This window comes from Lygodium microphyllum, chromosome 25, assembly GCF_053477565.2.
Source record: "Lygodium microphyllum isolate KBCC chromosome 25, Lygodium_microphyllum_v1.1.10, whole genome shotgun sequence".
Lineage (NCBI taxonomy): Eukaryota > Viridiplantae > Streptophyta > Polypodiopsida > Schizaeales > Lygodiaceae > Lygodium > Lygodium microphyllum.
The window spans coordinates 72,334,065-72,353,852 of record NC_141159.1 but is presented as its reverse complement, the minus strand read 5'-3'; the positions used below and the strand labels follow the sequence as shown (position 1 = coordinate 72,353,852).

General features: G+C 38.2%; 1 protein-coding gene across 1 annotated transcript in view; it reads right to left on the bottom strand.

The window, feature by feature from the left end:
- Window positions 1-8,875: 8,875 nt before the first annotated feature.
- LOC148014372 (26S proteasome non-ATPase regulatory subunit 13 homolog A-like) overlaps window positions 8,876-19,788 on the bottom strand; it is a 58,919-nt gene continuing 48,006 nt past the window's right edge. Inside the window, exon 6 of the mRNA XM_087666262.1 lies at window positions 8,876-9,459. Within this exon, the coding sequence (XP_087522388.1) occupies window positions 9,274-9,459 (186 nt within the window). The 3' untranslated portion in view covers window positions 8,876-9,273. The remainder of the gene's footprint in view (window positions 9,460-19,788) is intronic.

Below are 19,788 nucleotides of genomic sequence, written 5' to 3'. Positions count from 1 at the left end.
CCAACACAAATGTAAGAATACGAACATAAGTACATAAAGAAATTACAAAACAAGAAAGATATCATACAATTGAAAATCGCCTAAATGGAGATATCATCAACCACCAAAAGGAGATACCCCAATGCTAGAGTGACTGGAGTTGTTCTATGAAAACTCATCCAAATAGAGCCACAAATCCCCAAATTTCTTACATATCACAACAAAAGTACCTTAATTTGGATGCAAGACCCATCCTAAGTCTACCAAACCCATTGAAGCAACCTCAATCCCATGGCGAATGTTATCCTAAGCCACTTTATTCCAAGATGGAACACCATCTCTACCTAATGAAACATCCATAGGAAAATCTAAGAGAATGAAGCTATCGTCCTAAGCCATGATACTTCTTCTTTTCCTATACTCAATTCTAAGCTTATCTATGCCCAAAAAGAATGTATGAATCTTGCCAAAGTCATTGTTCTTTATTGAAGATGCAAATCCTTACCCATAGTTATGTAATCACTTACCCCAAATGAGTAGAAAGTAGGATACAATTGTGGCCCATGTGTGGAGGAGAGTATGATAAGGGCACATAGCAAGATGTATGAGGTGTACAAATCGGTGCCCTACAAAAGCAAAGAGAAAAGACTAATTCCAAAAAGAAATGGAGAGTCTTACACTAAACGAATCATAGGAAATCTTAAGAAGGAAACCTTGATCAAGACTCTCGCATGAAGGCAAATCTATCAAGGGTTTGACAATAAAAAATGTAACACTTCAAATTGAATTTCACACATTTCAACCAAAAACAAACAAATTCATTGAGTACCAGTCTCCTTATGTTTCCCTTGTTGTGGCAACTTCTTCTTCCCTTTTGCAACCCTCTCTCCCCTCCAAGCTAGTCTAAAAGAATAAACTATTAGAAATGGTCATATCACAGGTTCACCAGCACCCATGGCCTAGTTTATGGGTACTCTCTTTATTCCTTATTTGGTAGTTAGCCAACCTATTTTGTGGTAGGACAACTCCTTTAATTTTGTCTATAAAAAAGGTAGTGTGGCTACAGTCCATTGTCCATCCATTTAGGTACTTGCACAATTCTTGTGTGACAAGAGGGAGCTTGTGGAGTGTGTGAGCTGCCACTCAACCATTGTACTCTTGTCATAGTGAATTCCTATTCCCCTGTTACATATTGTGCATTATCTCTTTCATCGATTTTGTGTCTTCTATTATATGTTGTGTGTTTTGCTCTTCTAACATGGTATCAAATGCGTTAAGGTTTCTTGATTGAGACATGCTCGTGCTACAAGCCACTAATAATTCCATTGTCAACTTAAGATCCCTTAAGTGTAAAAAGTACCTATCATTGAAATATAAAAGCAAAGGTATGTGTTCATAGCAACATATCAACCAATCAAGGAAACATAGGTAATGATAGCAAGATCTTGCTCCTGTATTTTCATACCTTTAGGGCAAGCGACAAGACGTTGCATCTAGTTGAGACTATGCATAACCATCATCCTTCTTTTTGGCCTTGTTCTTTGAGCTAACTTTCTTAATAATTCCTAAGATGTGTTTTTTCCCTTCATAGCAAATATATAATAAATAATCATGTAAAGAGGGATTAATAGGGAGGACTAGAGGATTCCCTGTGTTTGCTATCAATTTCACCTCATCCTCCAATGTCCTCAATGCATTTTTCTCAATCATATCCCATAACACCTCTCTATACAACTACTTACACCCGAACTAACTCTAAGTGAAATTTTCAAATAATGCATAGACACAACCTTCAATTTAAATTTATAAATAAAATTACTGAGGCAAGATCTTACATTCTAAACTTAGAATTCATGCTTGGCATCCAACAAGCAATCTGCACTACTCTTCAAATCTCAAGTATCCTCAACCATGTGATCTTTTTGTCAATGTAAAATAATGAGATCACTATCAAGTTTAATTTTTCTTGTCTCATGGCCATCAAACCTCGAGGAGAAGAAAGTCTCCCTCCACTCCCTCCCTAGTGAAGGATCAATTATGTTGAGAACGTATGGACACCAAAAGATCCAAGCCAACAATTAAGCACATAGAATGTAGCTACTACACACATAAGTACAATGTTGCACATAAGCAAAAAGCTTACCTTTTGTATATGATCATTGTATTTACACTTCAAATCTTCCAAAACCTTATTTTCCTCAATCAAAGCTCTAATCCTACTAAGTTTCATTATTCCCTCTCCAATTTTATACACAATTCTTTTTGAAACTCAAGCTAAAAACCTAAAGATTAAGAATGTCCAATCCTCAAATTTTTAAAAATCTAATATTCAAAATAAGAATACTTGATAAAGTAATTGTGCCATGTTCTCTCTTGCAATGATGGGGAGCTTTTTGCCTCAAGCTTCTTCTTTGCCTCCAAGGTCCTAGCAACTTATGGCAGTTGCTCTTGCAAAGATATTTTTATATCATAGTCATAAATGTTGGTAGCATTGCAATGATTGACATGTCTTTAAGATTTATAACTATCATCACATGCTCATTCAATGTTCAAGAAGAAAATATTAGAATCAATATATGAATCACATAATCCAAAGAGATATAGACAATTCAATACTTATTCATGGGCAAGAGGCACCGACAAGGAATGCAACCTCACTAAGATTGGTGGGATCAATAACAATCCTCACAACCCTCAAATACCATTACCTCAAGTCCTAAAGTGTCTTTGAGATAAGCTCCGTCCAAGCCATTGTGCAATGGTTCCCTTCCCAATCTTAAAACGTCTAGTTTGAAAGAAATGTAATTTTTTTCTCCACACAATTCATGCTGAAACTCCCTATCCATGTCTTGCCAATGGGTATCCCACCTAGTACGAACCTCATTCATCATTGGCATCTCTTGACTGGTAGAGAGATAACTCACACAATGAAATTTCCATTCTCAAAATAGTAGGTCTCTCCCTCTAATGCAATCTTTAGAAGGGATATATCCCTTCTTAAACCACGCACCCTTAGGTATGGGAACATGCAATCTTAAATGCCAAATAAACATTCAAAGAATAGAACACTTCAATCCTCAAATCCCAACATGTATCCCTCTCATGCAAGTGATGGTTCCACTTAGTTTTGACCTTGCTACCCATGAAATTGACATTATCATCATCAAGGACATTGGACTAGATCCACTTTTCTCCTAAACCTGAACTCTTGGCTATAAGAATTTGATAAATCAATGAAAGGGGACAATCATGCTATTCTTGCTTTTGACCATACACGTATCGTTACAACCTCCAACCACAATTGTTCCCTCGCCTGCCCCTTTTACTTTGGGTGCATTGAACTCAACCTATATGAAAACAATCATCAAGAAATCCCTAGATGATGGCTACAACCAATGTGCATGAGCATCATATCTATACAAACTATCAATGAAGGCACACAAAGAATTTAACACTCACAACTACTTTCCTATATGCCATCAAGTCAAGAAATGCATGCAAAATGCTAAGAGTTGGCGCTTGATGCCTGCACAATGGAGACCATGGTAACATGATTAAATCCTAAGCTTATGGGATGTTAAAGCTTGACCACATCAAGAAACACTAAAACATCTCTACCAAGCAAGAGAGAGGTTGCAACTTGCAAAGCAAGTCAAAGATAGCTCAATGACAATAAAACATTAGTATAGCAATGATAGCTTTTCTTCCCAACCACTTGAAATGTGTTCAATAGAACATTAGTATCATCCCAACCTACAACATTGTGAGCATCATCCTTTAGGGGATGTGGCAACACCATGAGAGGCAAGCAAGCAAGCACTGGCACTTCCACCAATAGGTTCCAATCTATTTCATCATGAATTTCAATGCCCAGCATCTACATCAGCGTGACAATCAATATCATGAGAGTCATTGAATAGTCAATTAGATCCACCTTAATCACATTCTTCATCATCTCAAATGATGGTTTTTCATGCCAAAAGTCACCTTGGCTATCCAAGCGTTGGTGCTTCCAGCAATAGGTGTGTGTCCATTTCATCATTGATGTAATGTACTTTGTACTGTAACATATTTTTGTACTTTACAGCTCTACTTGATCTACAAAGTATTCTGAGATACATCTAATGAGGCTCTAAAACCTCCTTTTCCACAACCTCAATCGTGATGGGATAGTGCTAAACAGACCATAGTGATTGATACACATAAGCCTTGCAACTACATTAGACCACATTTCAACCATTCATTACACATAAGTGATATACATGCACACAAGCAATATGTCCATAGTAAAACCTACCATCCTTTTGATCACATAACATTCCGATCATAGCCTTGAGATCTGATGTCCTATCGTGGTGGTTTTACCTTGGCTCAATGGGAAAACCACTAGTGCTTTTCTGTTCTCCCACCTATTGAAATAAGCTCCACACGGACGAACTGTTGGCACTTATGTGTACAGCAACTCACAAGCTATGCTATGGTAATCTTCATAGGGTGAAGCACTAGCGCTTTGTTGAAGTAGGCATGAGTCAACACACAATCTTCATGACATCATTTGGCACTAAACACATATAGTCACTAAACACACACTATACAATATTGATAGACACACACTATACACTCCAACATTGTTCCCATGCACGCACACACACACAAACTATACACGCACGCACGCACACGTTGCACACACAAATACCATTCCCATGCACTCATGGACACTTTAATGTATAGCTAGACACTTAGTCTATTTCATGCACACACACTACACACATAGACACCATTCCCATGCACTCATGAACACTTTACACACACACACACACACACACATACTCCCTCCACTCCACATATTACTTCAATGTACTCTCATAGATCACCTCTCTTGGAACGGGGGAGATAAAAATTAAAAAAGTGAGAAAATGCATATTAATGTAGAGCATGTCAATGCATTGTGAGAGAGAGTAAGTCGATGTATTATACGAGAGTAGTAGAGCAAACCCATCTAGTCTAGGAGAGCAAACATCTGCTTCAACAAGTTCAATTCTATAGCACAATAATCACAATATTCATTTGTTGAACATCCAAACATTGGCACTCAAAATTTTGTAGACATTGTATACTTGAGATATTTGATGCAAAACTCAAGTATGCAAGCAGAGTATGCAGAACACAACTGCACTGGTACTTTGTCCAATCATAATAAAGTGAAGCCTCTTCGATAATGTTTGAGAAGCCATGGAAGGACTCCAAGTGATGGCTCTTTGATCAAGCCCTAACCACCATCAAAATAGTGACAACAGAGCAATAGATACCCAACAGTGTATCTAATGGTGGACAATCTTATATGTGCATACCTAGTGAGACGAATGAGGGGTTAGAGATAGGATGAGTAGTGCAAGGGCAAGTTAGGGGGGAGTGGAGAAGGCAAAAGTGTGCATAAGTGAGTCAAGATGGGGAAATGAGAAAGGGGGTCCTTTGGTGAGTCTAGATACATGGTAAAGTGAAGCCTCTTCAATAGTGTTTGAGAAGCCATGGAAGGACTCCAAGTGATGGCTCTCTAATCAAGCCCTAACCAACATTGAAATAGTGACAACATGGCAATAGATACCTTGCATTGTATCTAATGGTGGACAATCTTACATGGGCATACCTAGTGAGACGAATGAGGGGTTAGAGATATGATGAGCAATGCAAGGGCAAGTTGGGGGGAGTGGAGAAGGAGAAAGCATGCATAAGAAAGTAAAGATGGGAAAATGAGAAAGGGGGTCCTTTGGGGAGACCTCACACATGGTGATATGTGTCCCCATGTCTCCTCTAAGCTCTCTTCGTGCACATGTGAAAGTACATCTAGACTCATAACTTCAAAATGGTAAGATGAGGGTGGAGAGTTTATTCCTTTTTATTCTCAATCATGCATGTTGTAGAACATGAAACGAATACATCTATATTAGTGCATTACTACTTAAATATTTTTCAAATGTTTTTTTCATTCAATATATGTAGCACTCACAAACAACCAAGCACTAGAGCATGTATTACGAAGTGTGCCATACACCAAGGGTATTGTAATCACCCCATCTCTAATGGGGTATACAAGAAGAATATAGCAACTACAAAAGCCTTGGTGAAGCAAAAGGCCATTCTAGATCTTGATGCAAGGAGACAAGTGTTGCAAGGAACTTGGTCATGGAAATTATTGAGGTGGGTGACAACAATGCTGAGGGAGAGCATGGTATTGAGATTCTATTGGAGAGAGTCACTTCTCTTGTCCAACATAAAAGGTGAGTATTTTTCTAGACATTGTCATTCATCATGAAATTGAACGTTGAACTAACCTTGTATTCTCATAGGATTCAAAGGACCATGCAAATAACCAAGCAAAATATAAAAGGGTCAGTGTCATGCCTTGAGACACTATGTAGAGGAGCCACGTCTTTTAAACATCTTCTATTGGTCCTCGAAGTGGAGTGGACATTGTTAATCAAATGAGACATGGGGGCTCATTGGGCTGCCACTTAATGCACTTTGATCATGTGCACTGCACTTACGAATGGACCACAAGGAGCACTCGTGTGTCACCCATACATTAGAGAGTTGCTTATTACTATCCTATTTGTGAGTTCAAGGTGGAAAACACCAATGCTGAAGTGCTTTTTTGGACTTTGTTGAATGACCTAATGGCTCAATGTGGGTTTCCAAGAGCATAGTGTGCTCATTTCATGGCTAATGAGGCTTAGAAAAATTGATTGGCAATGCACAATATTTTCAATAAAGGAAAGATGAATATGGCGCACTACAAGGAGAGGTCTTGCTCCTTTCATTGGGGAAAAAAGTATATTCGAGCACACAAGAGAATGTATCAAACCATAATTCCAAGGAGAATACAAGCAATTATGCCATCAATTGAGAGAGGCCCCAAATGAAGTGTGCATTGAGGTAGCAATGGACAAACTCATTAGCTTTTAGAGATTGGGTAATACACATCAGGATGAATTGTAGTCATTGGATACTTAGCTTTCTTGATGGAAGTGAAGAGTTCCACTAAGCAAGGTTGATGTTAAGACAAGGAGATAAATGCCACTTTCTACCTACAATCAACCTTTCTGAATGAGAACATACGTCCATGAGAATAACTCCTATATATGTTCATCAAGTTAGCTTGTACTTGTTTTGCTATGTGAGTTCTTCACAACACTCGTTGTAAAGCTTATTTGGTGAGAAGACATGAGAAATCTACACAACAAATTTGTGGCAAGAGAAGGAGCACTAAGAAGAAAGCATTTGGTGGATCTAATATCAACTATATTGGAGGAGCAACAAATAAGGGTTGATCTACAAAGTGGTGTTGAACAAGAAACTAATATGCGAAAGAGGAGAAATGTGAAGGCCCAAAGTATGAGAATGTGAGGGCCAACACTCACTAGAGACATTCCTAACGAGATTGATGTGGATGTAGAAGAGTGGGCAATTCGTCAAACACCAACAAATTATCAATCCACATGTTGGAAAGTATTGCAAGGCAATGCAAAGCAATACGCAACCTTTGTTCACGATGGCAAAGGTGGAAGAGTTAAAGGCGTACATACACCATGTTTCAACAATTGAATACAAAATAAGGAGAGTTGGCAAATGTTTTGGGTTTGTCCAAGTGTGGCTCACTCAACTAAGATTGATAAGCAAATTCAAAGCTTTGCAAACCAACACCATTAGTGTGAAAGGTAGACAAGGGGACATTTTCAACTACAAATGAGATATCTAAATTGGTTTCCTTAAGATTTCTTTTAGAGGTACAAAGCATAGGGTACTAAATGTGCAAACAACTCTCAACAATGTGCACCCAACGAGTAGAGAAAACGATCCTATTCCTAGGTGGAGGGAGAAATTAACCAAGGAAATTTTGTCCGCAAAACTATAGTTATTCTCGTTTAGTCCCATAATTTGTTTGAGTTTAAAGAAGGGAATCAAAGAAAACAAGGATTGTCTTTGTTACAAACCTACGTGAGTTTCAAATGTGCTCATGCCCAAACTTTGCTCTACAAAAATCAATGGAGCCCTAAATTCGTTGAATTTATTTATATTTTGTGGTCATCAAGGTTCTTGGAAAGTAAACAAGGAAAATTTGTCCACAAAACTATACTTATTCTCAATTGGTCTCATAATTTTTTTGGGTTTAAAGAGGGGAATCAAAGAAAACAAAGATTGTCTTTGTTGCAAACCTATATGAGTTTCCAATGTGTCATGCCCAAACTTTGCTCTGCGAAAATCAAAGGAGCCCTGAATTCCTTGTATTTATTTATATTGTGCTCATTAAGGTTCTTGGATTTGGAGCCCTTGACTCACAAATTTATACAACAAATAACTATCACAAAGTTAGAGATCACTCAAGCCCTATTAAGACATCATATTGTTCCTTCAATGGGTAGTGTTTCCTTCAGTGGGTAGTGTTTAGACGAGGATTTATATCTCAAAGTAAAACTTGGATTTGGTGGTAATCATGTGATATATTCCACATTTTGGTCTAGTTGGACTTGCTTATGGATTTTAAGGGGAATGCAAAAACCTTAACCATATGTAAGTTATTTTGTTGAGAATTTGAAGATTTCTTTTCCCCAAGATTCAACATTAATCAAAAATTTACCGTATTTAGAAGGTTTTTAAAATATGTCTGAAGTTACATCACTCACTTTTCCCGAAACTTCTGCTGGAAATAATGAATTATCTTCACGCATCTTTATTCATACAGACTTACAAGCATGCCCTTGTCACTTTCCATCAAGCTTTTTCCTAATTACCCTACCACCACTACTTATTCAACAAGTATTATATTTAGTAACTGGGCTATCCTGATGTACAAAAGTAGGATATTGTAAATCTTACTACAATTATGATCACACTGCTAGGAAACAAGAAGAGAAATTCATCTTTACCAATTCCAAGCCAACCAGAAATCTTAAAGAGTGCAACGTCTAGGGGTGAAGGGCTTCCCAACACATCTACAAGAATTTATGCAGACGCACCAAGCAAATCACTGCTGCCTGCTTGACCAACCTATGATGTGAGCATCCCACCCCCCCCCCCCAAACAAAAAAAAGCACCCCAACCCCGCAACAAGAAAGCAAGCCGAACAAATTAGAAGGGAAAAAGCCATTCCATCTTTAAACTTGGCTTTGAGATATCCAGAGTCAAGAACTCAGCTCATGTATGTAAGCTTGAAGTACAATACTAGTTCAGAAGTGCACACGTAAGATAAGATGGCATCTTAGATAAGAATGTAAGATAAGATGGCACGTAAAAATCTCAAGAAGACACCAACTCTGGTGTTTCAGCCTCCACAGCTAACAATGTCGTATGCACTTTCTGCAGCCAACTGTCCAATCTATCACGCAAAGCTTTAACTTGTGGAATCCCTAGCACACGTGGTTGAACCCATGAGACATGCACTGTCTCATCTACTTGATCAATGACACCTTCTATCAAATGGACCTGGAAAAAGGACAAATCCTTGATGAGATTCTCAAAACATTTGCAAGTTTCTAAAGCTCAATTCAAGAGTATCATTAACTGCACTATATTGATACGACTAGTGAGTAAAAAATAGAATTAACAAATTTTCATAGGATAAAAATCACAATGAAGAATATAAGAAACGCTATGGGTAAAGCAGTTGTCTTATGGCTCACTTATATTTTCTTTTTTCTTCTAGAGTAGCCAACGGTCATGCCTAGTTTCTCATGCAAGGGTTTTACAAGGAGTCTCCAAAATGTAAATTGCAATTGTAAACAGGAACAGTAGTTAACCACAGCATACACATATACTGTAGGATATCCCCAAAATAATAGGGGATTTGGTATATGTGCCCTTCCTTGGGATTTCCCTATTCTTTCTATCCCCTCCAACCTTTTGTAGAAGTGAAGATAATGTACCATTATGGCTGTCAGTATTCCATTCTCTCAAGACTGGAGTAAACGGCTACCTCTGCTGCCCTTTTTCCTTCAATGTTACTAGGTTTATACTAATACCCTTTCTCATTCCACTCTGTTCAATTTCAACCCTTCTGCGTGCACCTGGAACTGCCGGATTGAAACTCACTGTATCAGATACCAATATAAGTCACAAACAGAACCACAGGGAGCTGAACAGAACTGGATGGAACTAGCTAATTGAAGTGTGTCATTTAACAGGTTTATGGGTGCACAAGGCCTAAATTTTGGCCAGCCTATTTACCATTTTCTTTTTGAATTTTTGGCAGACATACTTCTCATAGGTCATCTCACCTTCTGCCTATGAAAGTAGGGTATGTGGCAACACAAGTACATGTCCAGTTCCTTGGTGTGACACTGGAGAGAGGGAGTTTATGGAGTGTCTGAGTTGGTGCTCACTCATTATAATTTGTGTTTGTTAGTTTATCATCCCCCATGTGTGAACACACATTATTGTGTGAGAGAGTACATGTTTATGTGTGAGCACCTTTTACATCACCTAGAATTAAGTAAGGGTCAAACGTCTAGGGGATAACCTAGGCTTATATAATGAAGCCCTAGTTCTTGTAGTTTCAGATCAATCAATCACACACACACACTCCATGTGTGTGTGCGCACGCACGCACGCCATGGAGCTCCATCCACCTTAGATGCCAATCCTTATTCAAGAGCTCCTCCACCCAAGAGTGGTATCAAAGCACTCTCTACCATCACCACCCTTGGGTCACTGCTGCTTCCTTGAGCAACCCCACTGTTAGCAGAGGATGCTGCCCTGCTGCTGTCTGCCTGCAGCTTCAGCAACAGCGTAATAAGCAGCAGCGGCTGCTGAAGAAGAAGAACTAGGTCTTCCATTAAGAGCAAGGAAGAATGTGAGAATGACAATACTTTGAACTTTACTAACTTCATCAATTATCACTATGAAAATTAGAGAGAGAGAGAGACAGACGACACCACATTGAGAGGGGAACCGGCCCCTCCCCCTTGACAGGAATTTATTGAAACAAAACCATGGGCACCAAGTGCCTAAACCATATACAAAAAGGCTGATTTGCTGCACTTCTTAAAATTAAGGTTTTGAAACCCTAATTTCTGCAATCTCCGAGTAACAAGTTGATTCTCTTCTCTAGTGTTTGGATTATATCAATCTATATAAAAAGCACTTCTTGGATGAGAGACAGATAGGAGAATACAAAGCATGCAACTGAAATTCAACACAAAAGCTTGTTTCAAATGAAGAGAGAGACCTCCAATATATAAGTGTAAGGCTTGGGTGCTCAAAAGTGAAAAGTAGAGACTACAAATAGCGAGTGTTTGTTGAAAATGTCAAGTCTAGGGACACTTGTCTCTTCAAAATGACACGTGTCCCTTTCTAAATGCCACATGTTACAAAGCATGCAACTGAAATTCAACACAAAAGCTTGTTTCAAATGAAGAGAGAGACCTCCAATATATAAGTGTAAGGCTTGGGTGCTCAAAAGTGAAAAGTAGAGACTACAAATAGCGAGTGTTTGTTGAAAATGTCAAGTCTAGGGACACTTGTCTCTTCAAAATGACACGTGTCCCTTTCTAAATGCCACATGTCACTTTTCTAAAGAAAGAAGCTTCCAAACCTTCTACTCTTAAAATCACTCAAATGGTTAAAATTTTGAGATAGCTGTTGAAGACAAAATTATTCCTTGCAAAATTCCACAACCTTTGAGGTAAACAAAATTTCCATTTGAGCAACTTTCAAAAATAGTAACCTCCTAAATTTTAGGAATCGCCAAATTTAGCTTTTACAGAGCTCATTATATAGGTTCACCAATTCATAGTTTATTTCTTCAATCATTAGCATCTAGTTTCACTTTCTAAAACCACTCATTATATGGGCTTCTAATAAATGTGACTATCTGAGTGTAAAAGTCCTAGTGATCTGATCAATTTGACTGCCCGACTAAACTTTTAATTTCTCTTGGGACATCTCATCAATGATGACCCAAGTATAATTATAGGATGTTTTGATCATTGGCCACCCTTAAATAGAAAGATAAACATTTAATCACCCCTCTCTCTTGAAATCCGTCTTGTCCTTAAGACGTTGCTTAAAATATTTCTAAACCTATAGCTTTTTCATAAGCTACAAGTATTTCTAAATGGTCTTTAAAATACTCTTCTAACATCTATTTAGAACGTAAATGAGAGTAATTTTTAAATTGCAAAATGAATTTTCTAGAAATTTTTATTCCTTGTTTTTTGATCATATGAAAAACTATTTGCTCTGATTGAAGTATTTTCTTCTCTTCATCTATTTCTGTGGATCCTCTATTACAGGTTTCAATAGTAAAGGTTCATAAGGCTTTAAAAGATGAATATAAAAAGCATTGTGAATTCTCCAATGCTCTAGAATTTGTAACCTATAAAAAACATCATTAATCTTTTCAGTAACTTGAAATGGCCCATAATTTCTTGCTATGAGTTCAGTGGCTTGAGATGAAGGCTTATTAAAGCTTCTTAGACGAGCTTTGTCAAATTTCAACCACACTCAATCTCTTTCTTGTAATATCAATTGCCTTCGATGCTTATCTGCAGCTTTCTTTTGTTTTTCTCAAAATATTTGAATAGCTGATCTAACTTAGAAAAAAAGTTGTATCCATTATCACGTATAAATTCATTGGCATGAAACATCTCTTCCTTGGTTTTGATAATAGATAATAAGAGTGGTTTTCCATATAAGATCTCAGACGGTGCTTTGTCTATAGAAGTATGAACTGTCTTGTTATAGGTATATTGCACCAAAGATTTTTTAAAAATCCATTGTTGATAGACTTCATTGCAATAGCACTTTAGCATATTCAATATTATGCGATTGACTATTTCACTTTGACTATCTCTTTGAGGATGATAAGAAGAAGAAGAAAATATAAGCTTTCTATCCAAATTTTCAAAAAGAGCTCACCGAAAAAGACTAGTGATTCCTGGATCTCTATTACCCATGATGGATTGTAGTAACCCATGATACTTAAAGATTTATTGAATAAATATTCTAGCCATATATTGAGACTTGATAGTCTTCTTGTCTAGAATGAAATGAGTCTGTTTGCTAAACCTGTCAATAATAGTTCATATATCATTATTGTCATTTGCAGATTTTGGTAAGTTAAAAATAAAATCCATAGCAATGCTTTCCCAAGATTAGCTCAAAATTAATAATGTTTGCAAAAGCCCTGCAAGCTTTTGAAGATCAAACTTAATCTTTCGACACACAAGACATTCTTTGATAAATTATTCAATGTCTCATCGAAGACTCAGCCAAAAGAAATACATTTCAAGTGCCTTGGTTATGGCCAAAATACCACCACGAGCCATGTAAGGAGCCGCATGATATTCTTTCATTGCTTTAGGCTTGAAATCTTTAGTAATACATAACTTATTCTCCATCAAAAGAAATCCATCTTTGATAACATAAGAGTTTATCCTATTACCTAGTTGTAAACTCTTTCAAAGATTTTAAAATCTTCATCAGAAGCATACGTGTCCATCATACTAATAAAATTTATATGATAAATCATAGACACTGCACAAATCCAAGGTCTTCTTGACAAGGCATCACCCACCGAATTTCGCTTTTTAAAAATATACAATATTTGTAAGTTAAATTAAGCTAAATAATTGGCACATTGAATATGCTTCTCAAAAATCTTTGATTGGTTAAGAAAATATGTCAGATTGTTATCAAGGTTCATCTTGATGAAAATTTCTCCACCTAAAAGACCAACATTGACGAATGTGATCAGGATGGACTAAGTGAGAGATAAGCATGGACTCAAGACTAATAATGAGATCCCAAAGACCCTGAGACTCAAGCACTTGCTGCATATAGTTTGACCAAGTTGCAAAATTCGACCCGTTAAAATGAATCTTATCCATGAAAGCATTCTTCGTCAAGACAACAAGAGTGATAGTACTCGGATAAGGTGAATAGGATAGATATTGTGGTAGAAAGAAGTACACCTTCGAAATGGGTTTCATAGTGCCCACCAAGCATTCAAGAAGTGTGTGCGATGGATCCAAATGTATGCATGGAATGACTAGGCATGGACATTGTCACCGCATGAAAACCCCATGGTAGAGCAATTCGGACACATGGAGCAAAGGATGGAAATCCTTGCATAGAAGTGACCCATGGAAAGTGCGAGGATGCACCATAAGCAAAGAATGAAAATCCCTGCATCTGAGAGGTCATGGTATGTATATAGTTGGGGGTAGTGAGAGGAATGGCCATAAGACCGTCCCAATAGGAAAAAAGATACCTACATAAGAAAAGATAGAGAAAACTGAGTTAGAGAGTAAAATTCCTAGTAACGAAGTCCCATAGTGCGGAATGGCTTGGGAAAAAAGGTAGGTGACAATGTTAAGAGGTGGCATGTCCCCTAACGAGCCACCATGATGTGAATATAGAATAAAGAATGAGAATGTGCTAGGAGGGGAGACAAAAGATCCAACTCCCAATGTGGTAGAGACGGATATAGAATGTAAGTTGAGGTTTTGAAATGAGGGTGATATGGCTTCAAGAGAAAAGGATGAGATGGGAGGGAGAGAAGAAGAGTAATTGACTTGCTCAAATGAAACAAAAGATACAACTGTACTTGATGATAAATGTCAGCTTCTTGAGCTTCCTCTACTAAGATTTACATACATTTGATCATCTAGATCCTACACACCAAAAGGCAAAACAAGAGACGACTTTTGATTCGAATGACTTAAAAAGGTTGTACGAACCTGACACAAGGCTTGGCCAAGATGATACTCTTTGTAAGAGCATCAACTATGATACCGTGTGAAAAAGACTGTGGAGGCATTGCTTGGCTTTGCACTAAGAAACACAAAGTGTACGACCACGACAGAAGCACAACATGACAAACACGGACACGGAAAGCAAAACTCAAACCCTAAACGCAAAACTCAAAACTCAAACACAAACAGAAAAAGAGAAAAAAAAAAACACAACTTTGAAGTGAATGGATATTGTAAATGAATGTAAGAGTATACAATGTGCCCAAGGGTAGAGCAATATATCGGAGAGTCACATCCACCGGAGACGGATCCCAAGTATTGTGACTACCAATCGGAGTGACGAAGTGAGAGAAACACCAAACACTGAGGAGACTGAGACAATTGCTGAGGATGATGCTTGATGATATGGGCAAAGCAGTAAAACGTATTAGTAGAATGCCGCAGTAAAACACTACAATAGAACACCATAGTAAAACACGGCAGTAAAACGAGGTGTTGGCAGCGGTCACAAAGGCTGAACCACCACGTATGTACGGACTGATGGCTGAAATGTGCACTCAAGGGTGAGAAATTGGCACAAATGGCATTGAGGCTGAATGGGAGCAGCCTGACTATTTATAAATGAGGATGGATTCTCCCAAATTAGGGTTTCATTGAACTCTCTCGAACCACTCTCCGTTTCAAGGTTTTCATTAAATTAAGCTTGTTTTGGGATTGTTTAAGCGGCTAATTAGCATAGAATGCATTTCTTAGCTTAACCTATGGCAATTAAATATGCTAAAAGATCTCTAAGGTTGCTAAGAGGTGATGCCTTGGTAAAAGCATCCACTAGGAGCATCGGAGCTAAGTTAGGGCAATGGTACTCAAGCTATTGGAGTAGATGTCAATAAGCTAATCCTAGAAGAGCCCATACTCTTAAGCTCCATATTGTTCATGGAGCCTTGAACCCTAAATTAGAAAGCTAGGAAAGACTCAAATTGAAAATCTCATTTATATAGAGGTTAAGCATTGGAAGATCATCACACATCAAGTAAAGCCTAAGATAAGAAAAGGTAAAGTAAAGAGACACCCTTGGCCTTTAGCCACAAGAAAACCTTGATCATACCAAAAAGACCAATAAAATGTCATCTTGATATGTGAGAGACCCATATGCTAGTTCACCTAAGACCTGCATGAAGATGTGATTGGCCCCCTCTTGGATCAAAATGGCTCTATGGAAACCTGGATCTGCTCTAAACAGGAAAGGACGCCCTCTAGATTTCATGCATCTCCTTACGAGACAAAAGTGTCCTCCGCTCAAACATCCTTCAATATCACGTCCTCCATGGGACAAGGTTCACCTGCTCTAGGAGCGAGAACTAGGTAACCCACCTAAGACCTACACAAAGATGTGGTTGACCCCCTCTAGGATCAAGATGGTTTCTAGGGAACCTACTTATGAGACAAAATCATCCTCCACTTAAAAAGTCCTTCCATATTATGTCCTCCATAGACAGATGTAAATTTATTATGTTTAAAAGAAATGTTGAAGGGAAATTCCCTAGAAACGTGTAGTTGCCCCTCTAAAACCAACAAGCCCGTTATGGCCAAATCCTCCAAAGAAGCATGAAACATCGGATAAGGATCCTCATGAAGGTGGCTAAGAAACTCCTTATTTAGAAATGCATCATTGGTGCCTAAAGCCAATGGACTATAGCAACTAGAGATGTTGTGATAGGTGAATCTCTGAAACAAGAAATAGGAGGGTAGATTGGCTACGCACAATACATGAGGGAGGCTCATATTGCAAAGAAGTGGGCACCTCCGAAGATGGAAAAGGAGAGAGCTCAGGGTTAACTTCCTTCGAAAGATGTTGTTGTTGAAGAACACATCGAGCTAATGCTAGCCTTCAAGCAAGGAGTATCTAATTAAATTGTGTGTCACCTAGGTCTGATAGGTCTAGTGAGATAAGATGGCCTACCTAACTGTTCACATTGAAGTAATGAAGCAGAAAAATCCCCTTTGACGCTCGAAAGAACTAAATTTTACCTCATCATCCATAAGCTACTAAGAGTCTCTATATCTATGGCCTCTCCAACAACAATAGCTACATGTACAAACTCTCCCTGTATCCTAGCAAAATATATTGCCTTTGTCATTGTCATTCTTCCATGGCCATAACTCTATTTCATCTTGTCACTCTCAGTTTGTAAAACTAGGACTGCTTCGAACTTTAAAGGGGTGGAAGCAACAATCTCGTTTTATAGGATAATGTCAAAAGAAAATGTGACATTAAAAGTGATATTTAATGTCACATTAAGGTCATAAATGTGAAATGTGACATTTAAACGTGATATTTAATGTCACATTAAGGTAAATCTAGGGGAACATGCACGAGAATGACCGTCCGGGCTCTTGGGCGCCCGAACGGGGTTAAGGGGAGCCTAGAGAGTAAGGGAGTCCAGGAATAGTAGAACTCCAGGAAGTTGACGGCTGGCAAAGGGATCAGGTTAGAGGGCCAGCACTTATCTAGGCGTGGCTGGGAGGTGAAGGATACTCGTGCTTTCCATTGTTTTGAAGTTTTCTGACTCTCCGTCATCTATCATTGGTATCAGAGCCTATGGTTCGGGGTCTCAGATTGATAATCGTTCGTCAGGTTGTCAGACGCCAGTCAGGCCGTCAGTCTTTGTAAAGTTGCGTGAGTACCTCGCGCAGTAAGAAAACGCGACGGGACGGGCCGTGAAGAAAAACGGAGAAGCGATTCGTCACATTAGAAGCGCAGCGCCATGCCACATAAGTGACATCTAACGTTACGGGGACCCGTTTCTGGTCCGTCGACTGGCGAAAGGCAAAAAGGGGATTTCGTTTCTGGTCAACGCTTGCACAACGAACCAGAACCAGCGTGAGATAACACGATTCCGTTTCTGGTCAATAAAAGAAGAGGCGTCAGCTGCATCAGTCGAGAGGCATCAGCCGTGAGGCAAAATGTGTCACGATTGCTGTGCGTGAGACAATTGCTGTGAGACAGACAGAAAAATATCATACACGACTGAAGCCACAGCCTGCCATTAAAAATCAGGGAAGTACTTTACTTGTATGCAAATTTCTTATTTTTGCTTTCCAATTCCAGTGTATTAATGGCAGAAAAAGGGAAAGAAAGGGTAATGGAAAGTTCTAGTTCCGGGGATCAACCTATGGTAGATCCCCATGAACCAGACATACAAGAAGAACAATGGAAAGAATTTTTTGCCACGAGAGAGCAATTCGATGATCTTTCTGCTCGTGTGCAAACTCAGGGGGTTCAAATGGAATTTTTAGCTCAAACACTTACTGAAATAAAATCTCAGTTAACTTTATTGTTGGAAAAAGATAAAAATAAGATAGAAATCTCAGATGTCCCATCTTCATCGAAAGATTTAGATGTGACTATGCGAGATCCTAAAGAACCCCAAACTTATCATAAATTGAGGGATAATCCGGTTTTAAAGGATATGAAACCACCTCAATTTTACGGGGAGGAAAAAGATAGGAATAAAGATACAATCTTTAATTTCCTCCAAAAATGGGAAGATTTGCATAAATTGAAAAATACCCCACCACATCTCCAAGCATTGGAGGCTAGTTTAACTTTGGGGCCTAAAGCATATAAGTGGTGGCGAACTTTAAAGGAGGCGAATAAAATACCTGAAACTTGGGCTCAATTTGAATCCGTCTTTTTGAAAGAATTTCTTCCTGAAAATAAATGGAAAGAAATTGGGAAGATTGGGATTATGTCAGACAACAGGGACGACCCCTACTGACATATCTGGAGGAATATCGTGAGATAATCCTCAAACTGGAAGAAATTGATGAATTCCAAAAAACAAGAGGATTCATTAGGGGACTGGATAAAGCCTGTAAAAAGGAAGTAAAACGGAGTTTACCTAAGACGCTTGAAGAGGCAATTAAATTTGCATTAATTTATGAAGATAGTACGCATCCTGGTACACTCACTAGTCTCACTAATATGGAGCCCAAGTCTAAGGAATTGGAAACCTCAAAATTTGTGGGCAAATTTAAAAGGAAAATGTTATTTTTCAAGGGTAGAAAACAACCTTTTGAAAAGAAACCGTATATGAGGCCAAAGTTAAGTCCTGATGACTTTGATAAGGCCAAAAAAGAAAAATTGTGTTTTAATTGCCTATCCCCTAACCATGCTGCTTGAAATTGCTCTCAAAAGAAAAAGGGGGAAGACAAAGGAAAGGACAAGGGCAAGGGAAAAGAAAAACAAATCCATGTAGTGCAGACCTTAGAATTAAAGGGCCATGAAAAGTATAAATCTTTAGAGGTCTTGCACATGGATGTACAACATAAGTGTTGTATGTCAACTTCTATGTGGCAACCTACTTTTGGGCCACATGATTTACTTAGAGTACATGGATTGATAGCTGGAAAACGGGTTAGAGTCATGATTGATGACTCTGCCACACATAATTTTATAAATTATGCACTTGTCAAAAAATTGAAACTTCCCCAACAAAACAGTGAGCATCAATATGTTGTTCGTATGATGCAAGGCCAAGACAATAAAATATGGGATACAATGGTATCCAATTTGGAAATCGAGATTCAAGGATATAAAGATAAGCTTGATTTCCAAATAATGAACATGGAAAGAGCTGATATTGCTCTAGGGAGGGAGTGGCTATGGGGATTGGAACCATCCTTAAAACGTAGCTATCACCATAATACACTGGAATTTGAAAGAGATGGTAAGACTTTTGTTATTCAAGGTGAACATGAAGTATCTGATAATCCTTTGCTGTGTTCTACTGAAGTTCAAAAGCTGATAAAGAAGGAAGTTTATGAGGTATATATGCTATGGTCTCTTCCTGTACAGAATACTTTTACTTTCTGTAATATAAAGAAACAATTTTCTTATGTTTGTGAATTGAATGTTAATAATGAATTGAACAGTTTGTTAGATGATTTTAAAGATGTGTTTCCTTCTGATTTACCAAGTGGCCTTCCACCAGATAGGGCTGATATAAATCACCCAATTGATATAAATAAGGATACACACCCAATTTCAAAACCACCG